This window comes from Gadus chalcogrammus, chromosome 1 (genome assembly GCF_026213295.1).
Source record: "Gadus chalcogrammus isolate NIFS_2021 chromosome 1, NIFS_Gcha_1.0, whole genome shotgun sequence".
NCBI lineage: Eukaryota > Metazoa > Chordata > Actinopteri > Gadiformes > Gadidae > Gadus > Gadus chalcogrammus.
Genome location: NC_079412.1, coordinates 20,611,265 through 20,625,033, shown reverse-complemented (window position 1 = coordinate 20,625,033; position 13,769 = coordinate 20,611,265). Strand labels below are relative to the sequence as shown.

At 42.8% G+C, this 13,769-nt stretch overlaps 1 protein-coding gene across 9 annotated transcripts in view; it reads left to right on the top strand.

The window, feature by feature from the left end:
• The window catches only part of LOC130386278 (NACHT, LRR and PYD domains-containing protein 12-like), a 64,196-nt gene that overhangs the window by 38,201 nt on the left and 12,226 nt on the right, over positions 1-13,769 (top strand). For 2 of the 9 annotated variants that reach the window (XM_056595132.1, XM_056595189.1), the window contains exons 1-12: positions 518-720; positions 1,342-1,409; positions 1,696-1,784; positions 1,899-2,015; positions 2,176-2,292; positions 2,962-3,045; positions 4,300-4,369; positions 4,552-4,624; positions 5,588-7,382; positions 8,369-8,542; positions 9,194-9,367; positions 12,140-12,310. In XM_056595132.1, coding sequence (XP_056451107.1) covers positions 1,702-1,784; positions 1,899-2,015; positions 2,176-2,292; positions 2,962-3,045; positions 4,300-4,369; positions 4,552-4,624; positions 5,588-7,382; positions 8,369-8,542; positions 9,194-9,367; positions 12,140-12,310 — 2,858 coding nt within the window. In that variant the 5' untranslated portion in view covers positions 518-720; positions 1,342-1,409; positions 1,696-1,701. Of the gene's footprint in view, positions 1-517; positions 721-1,341; positions 1,517-1,695; positions 1,785-1,898; positions 2,016-2,175; positions 2,293-2,961; positions 3,046-4,299; positions 4,370-4,551; positions 4,625-5,587; positions 7,383-8,368; positions 8,543-9,193; positions 9,368-12,139; positions 12,311-13,769 lie in introns of those variants that run through there. The other 7 variants (XM_056595172.1, XM_056595163.1, XM_056595139.1 and 4 more) reach the window with 7 other exon arrangements.

Here is a 13,769-nt window from a genome sequence, read left to right as displayed (position 1 = left end):
GAGACGTTGCTCAAGTCAGACCAAAGTCAACCGCAGCGGAAGCAGAGACGCTCTTCCACGCATTGTCAGCACTATATAATGCACTGTCTGGTTGAACCAACTCACCACGAAAAGCCCCCAGCTTGCGCAGAACGCCGCTGCTCGACTCCCAACTCGTGTGTGTGTGACTGTGTGTGTGTGTGTGTGTGATTGTGTGGTGTGTGTGTAACAGTGTGCGTGTGTGTGTGAGTGTGTGTGTGATTGTGTGGTGTGTGTGTGTGAGTTTGTGTGTGTGTGTGTGTGTGTGTGAGTGTGAGTGTGTCTGTGTTTGTGCGTGTGTGTGACTTTGTGTGTGTGTATGTGCGTGTGTGTGTGTGTCTGTGTGTGTGCATGTCCCCGCGTGTGTGCATGTGTGTGTGTGTGCATCAGTGTTTGCAAGTAAGTGCATGCGTGCGTGTCTGAGATTTCAAAACTTCTCTTTCTCTGAAAAAACGTGATGCCAGATGACGCTTCTTTCCTGAGATGTTGAAACAACTTCCTTATCTGAACTTTCTTTCTCAGTGAGCGGCCATGAAGATCAGTCTTTATCTAGATCCGCTTTAATCTATTAATTATTATTAATACATTGAATAATTTTTATTAACCAGATAAACAGTTTTAAGGACACCTCAACTTCCCTTACATTTATAGATTTATAACTTCATATCGTATGGGACGCATTTTTATCTCGGAATAGACAAGGTAAGAAAAAATGTGATAATGTAGGTTACGGTACGTACATTTTTTAACGTACAAACATTGTACGTTTTTTACGGTACGTTTTTTACGGTACGCGTGTTTACGGTAGTAAACTGCAGTTTACTACCGTTTATATTGTCTTTAGATTACTGGTATCGAATGATCAACCAGTTTACTACCGTTGATATTGTCTTTAGGTTACTGGTATTGAATGAACAACCAGTTTACTACCGTTTATATTGTCTTTATGTTACTCATTTATAATAATGAACAACCAGTTTACTAGCGTTTATATTGTCTTTATGTTACTGGTGTATAATAATGAACAACCAGATTAGAGTGAGGGGTCGATAGAGTGTGCGGTAGAATAGGTGAGGTGTGGTACGCTCCAGCACATACTAGCAGCAGTTAGACAATATATGGCTGCTGTTAGCTCAAGAATCACTCAAAGTTTGTGTGAATATGAATAAACAAGCAGCGCGTGTGTGTGTGTGTGTGTGTGTGTGTGTGTGTGTGTGTGTGTGTGTGTGTGTGTGTGTGTGTGTGTGTGTGTGTGTGTTTGTGTGTGTGTGTGTGTGTGTGTGTGTTTGTTTGTGTCAATGTGTGTGCGTGCGTACATGTCAGATGACGTAACATCACCTCCTCCTTGAGACGTTCATTGGACTTCCTCATCTGAACTTCAGTCTTTCTCTGTGAGCGGCCATGAAGATCAGTCTTTCTCTAGATCCGGTTTATTCCCTTTTACCAGATTTACTTGTTTCAGGAACACTTCAACAACCTCAGTTTCTTCCTTTGCATTGTAACTTTTATCTCTATATACTTGAAAATTGACATGTTATAGGATTCATATTGATGGTCTATGATGTTTATAACGTTTTAGTGTGACATAGTCACAATGATCTACTCTCTAAATAAACAGCTAAAGTTCAGAAGGCAAATTAAGTGATCAATGAGTTGTTTGTGTGTCCGGGTCTCAAGTCTATTATGGATGAGGAGAGAGAAGAGGAGGGTCCTACCTCTAAAACCAGTCTGTCTGAGGAACACGGCTGCCAGAGCAAAGCTAAGAGGTAAGAAGAGGATCTCTCTCTGTTTGTGACAGTTGTCCATCTCAGAGCTCAGCAGTGATATATCATGACTCCATCATTAGTCTGAGTAACAGCTGTGTGTGTGTTGTGTTGCAGCCCAAAGCAGCAGGAGAGACCAGACTCCCCTGGACCTAGCTGTGTCTCCATGAAGAGTGACCGCTCTATGGATCCACCTCATAAGTTTAAAGATGGAAATCAGTCTATTGAGAAGAGGTGAGGATTTAGGGAGTGACCGGTCAGAGACATCGATGAGGGTACCTTCAGCGATGAAAGATCGGGATGTGAGATTATCTTTAGGTGGAAAAGGGCTGTTTTATTGAAGTGGTTGACATGGGGAGAATGAGAGGAAAATCCTGGATCTTGTTTTTTCTAGAAGAGTCCAGAAGGAGAGAGCAGACTCCCCTGGACCCAGCTGTGTCTCCATGAAGAGTGACCACTCTATGGATCCACCTGCTAAGTTTAAAGATGGAAATCAGTCTATTGAGAAAAGGTGAGGATTGATTAAAATGATCATTAGGGATGGTGAATAATGATAATAAAACAATGTGCACGTTATCTCTAGATCAACTGAATCAGCCACAGTGCGTCCTACTCTACCTGTTAGCCTCAATGTCATGTATGTGTTCACACTCAAAGCCTATCGAGCGTTAAACACGATGGTAGACGGAGAATCAAAGAAACGTGAAGAAAATCCTACTCATGCCTAAAGATTTTAACTGATAAGCTGACATACTTTCACTTACTCTACACTTTGAACGCTTTTCTGTGGTCCTTTTTAACCAAATGCTGCCGGACCGATTACCTTTTTGGAATCAAATAGTTTGGAGTGGAGTAAAGGTTCAGTAAGTTAGGACTAGCGGTCTTCCTTATTGGCCAGTTCAACGTGGAGAAACCTGGGGGTTTGAACCTCTTGTCTTGTAAGTCTTATAGTCTATTAAACCATATGATTATTAAAACAGAAAGTATGGACCCTTCAACATTATTTTTATTCATTATTAATGTTATTTCTAACACACACAAACTGTCCGACCAATGAGAATTTGGTCCAACAAGTGCATATCGATTAACCAATCAACCGCAACCAGAACCTGACAGCCGTAGAGATTATACAGGTACAGCTTTATCAAACATCCATACATTCTGATTCTTGTTTTTCTAGAAGAGTCCAGCAGGAGAGAGCAGACTCCCCTGGAGCCAGCTGTGTCTCCATGGAGAGTGAAAAAATAAATAAAAAAGAGGAGAGGTAGGAGTTTAAAACAGATGCTGAAAACAGACCAGTTTGGTTAGTTGTTATCAGACTCTCAATACTGATGTTTACAAATAAGGGGAAATACAATAGATCCTGTGTGTGTGTGCGTGTGCGTGTGTGTGTGTGTGTGTGTGTGTGTGTGTGTGTGTGTGTGTGTGTGTGTGTGTGTATATATATAGGCAATATATATAATTAGGCAATATAAATTTATATATATATATAGCATTTGTGGTTTTGGCACTAGGGTGCACTGTACTATCTGCGCACACCCTTTCTGAAGCCTCTCTCGCTCTCTTTCTCTGTCCCTCCCTCTCTCTCTTTCTCTCTCTCGTATCGTTTTGTGGAGCAGGTTCATTTTCTGAGAAATGCGTGTTCTGTGGAGCACGTTCGTTTCAGTTTTTGAGGTGGTCTGCTTAAAAAATCGGCAAACCATTCTGAAGCCTCTCTCTCTCTCGCTCTCTCTCCCTGTCCCTCTCTCTCTCTCTCTTTCTCTCTCGTTTCGTTTTGTGGAGCACGTTAATTGTCTGAGAACACTCCCATTCAGAATGCATTGGTTTACATTTCGTTCTGTGTAGCACGAAAAAAGTCGGACTATCGTGCTCTGGGACACGATTCAATAGATTAACGTTTGTGCGCACGAGCACGAGATCGCGCGACACCGGGTTGAACGAACAGTAGCGCACCGCTCGGTGGAAATGAGGCATACGACTGAGCGAGGGTTCGTTGGTTCTCGTAGGCTAGACTTGAGGGGATAACCCCTCCCTCTGGGCTGATCCAGAGCCAGGGCTCCTGCTTATTGGTTCAAAGCACAGCCAGGGCTCCAGCCTATTCGTGAATAGATGTTGACGCGATCCAGATCCCTTAGCTAGTCACATCCACTCAGAGGAGGACTTTTCCTCCTCTCTCCCATTGAATCCCAGGTTATTCACCAGCCGCCAACACTTTCAGGGAAAGGAATGGGAGTCAATGGAGGCTGAGGGACGTTCCTCCCTGAAGTAATTGTCAATAGGCGATAGGTGATGCTAATGTCCCTTTACCCAGGGAAACTAACATTACATATACAAAGGCACTAAAGTAGTCATATTTAAGGGCATTAATTCATGTCATTATTTTGATTCTCAACAATGTTAAGGAGGAGCTTCCTCCCTCTCCTCACTGGATTTGCATATGTGTGTGTGTGTGTGTGTGTGTGTGTGTGTGTGTGTGTGTGTGTGTGTGTGTGTGTGTGTGTGTGTGTGTGTTTCACAGAGCACTAGAGGAGAGGTCAAAGGTTGCCAGTCGTCAGTCTGAACAGCAGCATCAAACAGAGCTGATCAAGGTGTGTAAATGTCCAAAAAAAGACATTTTACTTTAGTTCTACATGAACATTAGCATCTCTTGTGGTGCTCATAGTCTCCAGGCTTCCCTCTTTGGACCAGCGGATGTGAATCTAGGACTGATGCTTCTGATTTCCTCAGTTATTTCAGAGTAAAGTTCTCCTTGATGTTTGTTGTGTCCCAGAGGGCTGAGGAGAATGCACACACTTTGGAGATGGAGATGAACCAGGAGGAACTGGCCGACACACTGTGTGGCGGTAAGAGACTCTTATTTTAAAGACAGAGGAGATCATTATTTTGAAGGGGAGAAGAGACTCTTATCCTGATAAAAGAGAAGAAATCCAATTATGTGGGATTATTGTGGGGGTATCAGGCTAAATGTTTTGAACCACATATGTAGGGTTATTGTGAGTCTATCAGGTCAAATGGTTTAATCCAGATATGTAGGGTTATTATGGGGGTATCAGGGTACATTTCTTTTAGAAATCATCATTACCAGCACCAAAACATCTGACCACATCACCCCCATTCTCATCCAACTCATCCAACACCCATGGCTCTCAGCCCCATGGGTGCTAGGGCTCTCAGCACCGTGGGTGCTAGGGCTCTCAGCCCCATGGGTGCTAGGGCTCTCAGCACCGTGGGTGCTAGGGCTCTCAGCACCGTGGGTGCTAGGGCTCTCAGCCCCATGGGTGCTAGGGCTCTCAGCACCGTGGGTGCTAGGGCTCTCAGCACCGTGGGTGCTAGGGCTCTCAGCTGCACTGTTCTCAGGCGTTGGAGCTCCCTGCCCACACAGTCTGACACCCTAACAACATTAAAATCTCTCCTTAAAACACATGTGTTCCCACTGACCTGGTCACTGTAATGCCCCCCCCCCCCATTGTGGTACTGTTCTCACCCCCTCCTACCTTGGTCTCCTCACTGCTGTTCTTACCCCCTCCTACCTGGGTCTCGTCACTGCTGTTCTTACCCCCTCCTACCTGGGTCTCCTCCCTGCTGTTCTTACCCCATCCTACCTGGGTCTCCCTCTTATTCCTTGTTCTGATCATGCTGTTGGTGTTGCAGCTCTTGCTGTTTTTGACTAGATTGTTTTATGAATTGTAATTGTAAGTTATGAAGCCACTAAATATCATGACGTTGATAATTTAAAGGAAATATTGACATGTTCCCTCTGATGTCACCATCCACTAAGTGATGTCTTCTGTTGTTTTCTCATTTAGTATCTGCTGCTGTTGAGTGCCAACATAAAATCAAGTCTCATTTCAAGAAGAAGTTCAGGTGTGTGTTTGAGGGAATCGCTAAACCAGGACAGCCAACACCTCTGAATGACTTCTATACAGAGATCTTCATCACAAAGAGAGGCAGTGGAGAGGTCAACCAAGAACATGAGGTCAGACTGATTGAAACAGCTTCCAGGAAACGAGGCAAGGAGGAAACACCAATCAGATGTGAGGAACTCTTTAAACCCTTACCTGGACAAGATAAACCAGATAAACCAATCAGGACAATAATGACAACTGGATCGGCCGGCATGGGTAAAACCGTCTTAACACACAAGTTCACTCTGGACTGGGCTGAAGGCAAAGCAAACCACAACATAGACTTCACATTTCTCTTGACTTTCAGAGAGCTGAATTTACTGAAAGGGAAAGAGTTTAGCTTGGTGGAACTTCTTCATCACTTCTTTATTGAAACCAAAGAAGCAGGAATCTCCAGATATGACCTGTACCAAGTTGTCTTCATCTTGGATGGTCTAGATGAGTGTAGACTTCCTCTGGACTTCGAGAACAACCAGATCTGGACTGATGTTACAAAGTCCACCTCGGTGGACGTGCTGCTGACAAACCTCATCAGGGGCAACCTGCTTCCCTCCGCTCGCATCTGGATAACCACACGCCCTGCGGCAGCCAATCAGATCCCTGCTGAGTGTGTTGACATGGTGACAGAGGTGAGAGGCTTCAACGACTCACAAAAGGAGGAGTACTTTAAGAAAAGATTCAAAGACAAGAATCTGGCCAGCACAATCATCTCCCACGTCAAGGAATCACGAAGCCTCCACATCATGTGTCACATCCCAGTCTTCTGTTGGATTACTGCTTCAGTTCTGGAGGACTTTCTCAAAACATCCCAGATGGGAGAAAAGATGCCCAACACTGTGACTCAGATGTACATCCACTTCCTGAGGGTTCAGTCCATACAGGGGGACAGGAAGTACCATGGGAAGGCTGAAACAGATCCAGACTGGAGTTCAGAGACCAGGGAGATAATTTCTTCTCTGGGAAAACTTGCTTTTAACCAGCTGGAGAAAGGCAACCTGATTTTCTACGAGGCAGACCTGACAGAGTGTGACATCGATATCAGAGCAGCCTCAGTGTACTCAGGAGTGTTCAACCAGATCTTTAAAGAGGAGTGTGGGCTGTACCAGGACAAGGTGTTCTGCTTTGTCCATCTGAGCCTCCAGGAGTTTCTGGCTGCCCTTCATGTCTTTCTGTTATTCATCGACGATGAGTTAGATCTGCTCTCAGAAGAACAACCAACCTCCAGGGAAAATGAACTCCTTGAACTTCTCCAGTTAGGTGTTGACAAGGCCTTAGAGAGTGAGAACGGACACCTGGACTTGTGTCTGCGCTTCCTCCTGGGCCTCTCTCTGGAGACCAGTCAGAATCTCTTAGGAGGTCTGCTGGGACAGACAATAAGTAGCTCCCAGACCATTAAGGAAACAGTCTCTTACATCAAGGAGAAGTTAAATGGAGATCTCCCTCCAGAGAGAAGCATCAATCTGCTCCACTGCCTGAATGTGCTGAACGACCATTCTCTAGTGGAGGAGATCCAACAGTACCTGACATCAGGAAGCATCTCAACAGAATCTCTCACCCCTGGTCAGTGGTCTGCTCTGGTCTTCATCTTACTGTCATCAGAAGAGGAGCTAGGCGTGTTTGACCTGAAGAAATACTCTGCTTCAGAGGAAGGTCTTTGGTGGTTGCTGCCAGTGTTCGAAGCCTCCAAAACATATCTGTAAGTTCACTAATAATAATGTATTACAAATTGACAATACACAATGACGCAATATATCTGATAGTAGAATATAAACGTTAAATTAAAAATATACAAAACATCTTTTAACATAGAGAACTATACACATTATATTGTGTAACCAGGTCAAAGCGACGCTATTTTTAATGATGAAATACTTGAAAGTATTATGAATAATTGTTTATCAATGGTTAAATACAGCTGTCTTCAAATATATAGCTATTTTGGTGGGAATACCGGACCACGTCAATCCTTTTCTGCGTAAACCGTGTAGAATAAAGAGTCTTCCGAACTTCTTACAATTATGGTCAGATATTTGGGTAATAAAGGTACAATAACATAGAAACAATCATACATCAAACAATACAATAAACATGTAACAATCCATTAATCTGAGGCTCAGATGGGAGTTCCCCCTGCGCCTCTCCAAGAGCTCCACAAGGAGAAGTCCCCAAATGGGAAATCACCCTGCGTGAAGAGGTCCGCAAGCTGAAGTCCACTGCATGGGAAGTCCGATGCATTGGCTAAAGCCAGGACTTCTTATAGTGCTGTCAGGATGCTGAGAGCCGCTGTGGCCCCCAATAAAACTTAAGTATTGGTTAGCCAGATGGTAATCTATTGATTGAATCCTCCTCAGGATGTCATAAAGGGGGTCATCATGGGCGTGCCCTATCAGTTGGATCCCTGGCCTGATCAACCTTCCCCCTAAATATTATACATAATATTACAATAAAAAGAAATATTAATATACAAAAAAAAATTCAAAGACTACAAATTAACCTTCCAATATTATTCATTGTACACTCAATATTGAATAAACATAAGGATCTAATGTATTGACTAGTATATATTAGTTTGATTAATAAAATATCTCTAATTCAACACAAGAGCCTCATTATGTTAAAAGTTAAAGATATGAGTCATTTTAAAATCGGTTCCTAACAAGTTTTTATTTATTGTGTGTGAAGGTTGAATGGCTGTCATCTGTCAAGGAGATGCTGTGAAGCTCTGGCCTCAGTTCTCAGCTCCAACTCCTCTAGTCTGAGAGAGCTAGACCTGAGTAACAATGATCTGCAGGATTCAGGAGTGAAGCTGCTCTCTGCTGGACTGGGGAGTCCGAACTGTTCACTGGAAACTCTCAGGTCAGATTTACTCAATGGTCAAACACTTAAACCACAAGTTCCACATAATTTATCCACAGAAAGTTAACAGTTCTAAATAAATAAGTAAAATATGTCTTCTATATTTTCTACTGGTGGCACTGTTATCCTTATTAATATAGCAGGGCTGCCCAATACGTCAATCGCAAAAGAAGTGCGGGTAGATCGTGTGACACTTCAAATAAATAAATAAATAAAAATAAATAAAATAATAATAATAAATAAATAAAACATCATCCCTATAGTATTTACCACTTGATTGATGGTAATTGTGTTTTGGACTCTGACAAACGGTTTCAAGACTTTGCTGTACTCTAATCGCTACATTTATGTGCTACCCATTGAGAATATGTTGAGGGGCGATTTACTCGCGTCAAGAATTGCAGCACTGTTTCACCTGAACACGTCTGCAGTGGAGGATGAGATTTTGATAGTACAACATGATATTGAGCTTAAATCCATTGTACACTCAATATTGAATAAACATAAGGATCTAATGTATTGACTAGTATATATTAGTTTGATTAATAAAATATCTCTAATTCAACACAAGAGCCTCATTATGTTAAAAGTTAAAGATATGAGTCATTTTAAAATCGGTTCCTAACAAGTTTTTATTTATTGTGTGTGAAGGTTGAATGGCTGTCATCTGTCAAGGAGATGCTGTGAAGCTCTGGCCTCAGTTCTCAGCTCCAACTCCTCTAGTCTGAGAGAGCTAGACCTGAGTAACAATGATCTGCAGGATTCAGGAGTGAAGCTGCTCTCTGCTGGACTGGGGAGTCCGAACTGTTCACTGGAAACTCTCAGGTCAGATTTACTCAATGGTCAAACACTTAAACCACAAGTTCCACATAATTTATCCACAGAAAGTTAACAGTTCTAAATAAATAAGTAAAATATGTCTTCTATATTTTCTACTGGTGGCACTGTTATCCTTATTAATATAGCAGGGCTGCCCAATACGTCAATCGCAAAAGAAGTGCGGGTAGATCGTGTGACACTTCAAATAAATAAATAAATAAAAATAAATAAAATAATAATAATAAATAAATAAAACATCATCCCTATAGTATTTACCACTTGATTGATGGTAATTGTGTTTTGGACTCTGACAAACGGTTTCAAGACTTTGCTGTACTCTAATCGCTACATTTATGTGCTACCCATTGAGAATATGTTGAGGGGCGATTTACTCGCGTCAAGAATTGCAGCACTGTTTCACCTGAACACGTCTGCAGTGGAGGATGAGATTTTGATAGTACAACATGATATTGAGCTTAAATCCAGGGCTCATGGACAATATGGGAGCTTACTCACAAAGGAAAAGTATCCAAACATCAGGAAATGTGCCACATCCTTGACTGAATTATTTCACTCTGCTTATTTGTCAGCCTTTTCCGACATTTCCCAAATAACGCTCCACCATCGCTGATGGTAATTTGGAAGCCTGCATGAGACTAGCTCCCAGCAGCTTCTGTCCGGACTATGCAACCCTGGCTGACTTCATTCAGTGCAAGTCATCAGAGCATGTACTCAGTGAATTAATATGTTTAGAACTCCGACATTTACGTCTAATTGTCGTAGAGGCGGCACTTCCATTGTTTTCAAACGTCCCACCACCCTGACAATTTCTGTTTCCATGGTCGAAGTGGTGGTACTTTACTTTTTTTCAAACATCTCGCCATTCCGACATGAGGGCATTAATATATACTGCATTACAATTATCATTGTAATTTAATTAATTAATATGATTTCTTAGTTTCATGCGCTGTGGTGTCCTACACTGACATTCGTCATTGGGGATAGTCGCCGACCCTCATTCGTTCTGGATCTTTGGCCCAAGAAATGGGAATTTAGATTATTTTTAGGGAGCCGGATCATAAGGATCAGCTCTTATGATCCGAGAGCTGGCTCTTTCGGCTCCCAAACGGCTCTTTTACCTTTGTTACTAAAAAAGGATCAGCTCTTATGATCCGAGAGCTGGCTCTTTCGGCTCCCAAACGGCTCTTTTACCTTTGTTACTTATCGCTTTTATAATCAAGGAAAATGCAGCCCCTTTTGACTTATGATGCATATGTGTAGGCATATATATCAATGAAATCATTCAATATATCTTATTAGTATCAAAATTAAAAATGAGATTTTCTAACATAAATAAATTGCTGTAACCGATTGTTTCATTGCAAATGAGCGCAACGCGCATCCCCTTGCTTAAATGATCCTTGTTTATCCACACCTCATTGGATACATGCACGTGACATTCTGTCACTGCACAAACGCATAGCACGCACGGAGCAACCGTAGCTCAGAGATTTTCATATCATTCTGCCTCTGCTAACTAAAAAAATAAAGAATGGATCGCGGCCGGAAACCGACTCCCATCGCTCACTTAAAAGAGCCGGCTCGTTGAACCGGCTCATTTGCGACCGACCCATCACCAGTCCCTCCCAAAATCCCAACCGACCCAATTCAACCCCCTCTTCAATTCTGTTTATAAATGTTGGGACTGATGCTACAATGCATGCATGCCAATAGCATGTACAAATAAGACTTGTTATTCTGTGGCTCAATCAATTTCACCTGACCGGTTCTGATCATCTCTGAGGTCCGGGATGTTGTTCAATAGTCTATGTTTAACGGATTTGCCTCCTATGGGCAAAAACTGTAGGGTAATTTTTAGTAATCCCCTTCGAGAATTTTTGTTTAAAGGGTCGGGTCTAGGCTATATTCTCGCCTTTCTCCTTTGAAAAGCGCATTGTATTTCCTTTGTGCTGATATGAAGTTAGCTGCGCCCATTCCTTGATTCGTTCTGCCGTGGCACTCCAAACAATTAAAGTTGTCGGAATGGGGGCATGTATGAATGGGGGGATGTCTGAATGGCGGCATGTCGGACTGGCAGCACGTCGGAATGGCAGCAAGTCGGAATGGCAGCATGTAACCAGCAGACCACACATAACACAAGAACAATACAGACAGACAGAGAAAGCTTCTGCATTAGAAGTATGTTTTATTACATTCTTTGTTGGAGCCATTGTGCTACTCTTTTGTCATTGATTTATTTGGTGTCATGCAGTTTTGTTTTTGACAACTGGGTGGAGCATTGGCTCAGGGGGGGGAACCGGCTTCCATTCCAACATACCCCCACTCCGACATTGACGTCTAATTTTCGGAGTGGCAGCACTTCCATCGTTTTCAGACGTCCCACCACTCCGACAACTTCTGTTTCCATTGTCGGAGTTAGGGTTAGGGTTAGGAATGGGGGCATGTCGGAATGTTGGCATATCGCACTGCCAGCATGTCGGAATGGCAGCATGTAACCTTCAGGGGAAAGCATATAGGTAATCACCTGGCACGGCCAGGTATGTGTAATTTGAGGAGAGCAAACAGCTTTGTACTGTGTCAACGTGTCTGGGATATTTTGTTTGCTCTGCATCAAAGTGATTGTACTGAATTAACTCACGTGAAATGGACATGAAACAAATTGGAATGTGTGCCACAGTGAGCATGAACCGACAACACCAATAAATGGGTCACAGTATTACTTACATTACTAACTTGTTCTGTTTATTTTGTGTGAAGGCTGAACTGCTGTGAACTGTCAGAGGAATGCTGTGACGCTCTGGCCTCCGGTCTCAGTTCTAACTCTAGTCTGAGAGAGCTGGACCTGAGTAACAATGATCTGCAGAATTTAGGAGTGAAGCTGCTCTCTGCTGCACTGGGGAGTCCACACTGTACACTGGAAACTCTCAGGTCAGTTTTACTCAATGGTCAAACACTTACATCACATGTTCCACATCAGAGGACATCACGTCTAAAAAACATTCACATGCTCTTGAATAGCGCTAGTGCTGCGGTGACATTTCATTAAAACTTTGCACAAAGTACAATCCACTGTTTTAGTTTTCGGTTCAAAGCAGTGAGTCTTCATGGGAACTTCAGTGGGTCGTGTTTCCCGATAGAGCGATCACACCGGCGCCGCAATACAGCTGCGCCTTAACTCCCAGTACTGAACTAAACCTTGGCCGTTGCGTGCATTACAGTGCCATTACCACTTACTTATGAAACACAAGACCTCAATCTCATTCTATTTGGGTTGCCATGACAGTAAAAGGTGTACCTAAAGCCCAGTTCAGACCAAAGATTCACCTTGCAACGACTTGCAACTCGCAACTCCTTGCGACGCCTTGCAACGAGACGGGCTGCGACGTTCTAAAACTGGGCAGTTCACACTGGCTGCAACGGTCTGCGACGGTAGGTGGTTTCCCTAGCAACTGTGAACGCAAGTTCACAAGTTGATCTGGCTGCCTTTCGTGTTTTCACGAAGAATTTATAATTTTTTTGCGGAAAATTTATATGTGGGTCTACGGTACAACGGAATGAAATCCGACCTTATTAATATTCCCCCCTGTAATAAAACACGGAATGTCCAGACATAGGTAAGTTGTTACTTCTGACTTTATCCAGGAGCTCTCGGGTTCATGTTCACAGCATACCGGATGAAGACTCACGTGAAAGCCCCTCCCACTGCCATAACACCCACTAGAGTAAACATCAACAGCTACGTTACGACAGCCGTAAAGCAGAGTACCGTAAACACTCTAATACTCTGACATCTCCCCTTTTTAGTTCTACTTTCCTCAATAAAGTAAACAGATAAACATTCTGTAAAGAACAATGCTATTCTGTAGCAATAAGCAGGACCACATTAAACATCCTGTGAAATGTAAACAATGTCATTCTTCATTAAATATCAATAAACGACATTCAACCCTTGGTCTGTCTTCTGTAGTACCTATATTCAATAAACCTTTAGATTATCAAACGATTATCAAATTACTTTTCACTATAAGATAACAGTTTGCATTCCTGAACTCTTTTGATATTAAAACACATCAGTTTATAACATTCTATGGAACTCTTTTTCTTTTTATGTGGCTTTACCACCTGGAACTCTTTTATGTGGTTTAAAGGTTACCACACCTGGAACTCTTTTCCCTTCTTCCCCCCCAAAGGCCATGAGTGCGAGGACATGTTAACTCACAAGTCCAGTATGATGACTGGCTTAGAGATCCGTCCAGACCTGGTCTGTGACAGATTTCCAGCACCAGCATGCATGCTGACACTGGAGTCCCCCTGCTGTCGATTGATGTCCGGATTGTCCGTGCAAACAGGTAAGACAGGTGCTTTGCCTCCAGGCGGCTGTGGAGCA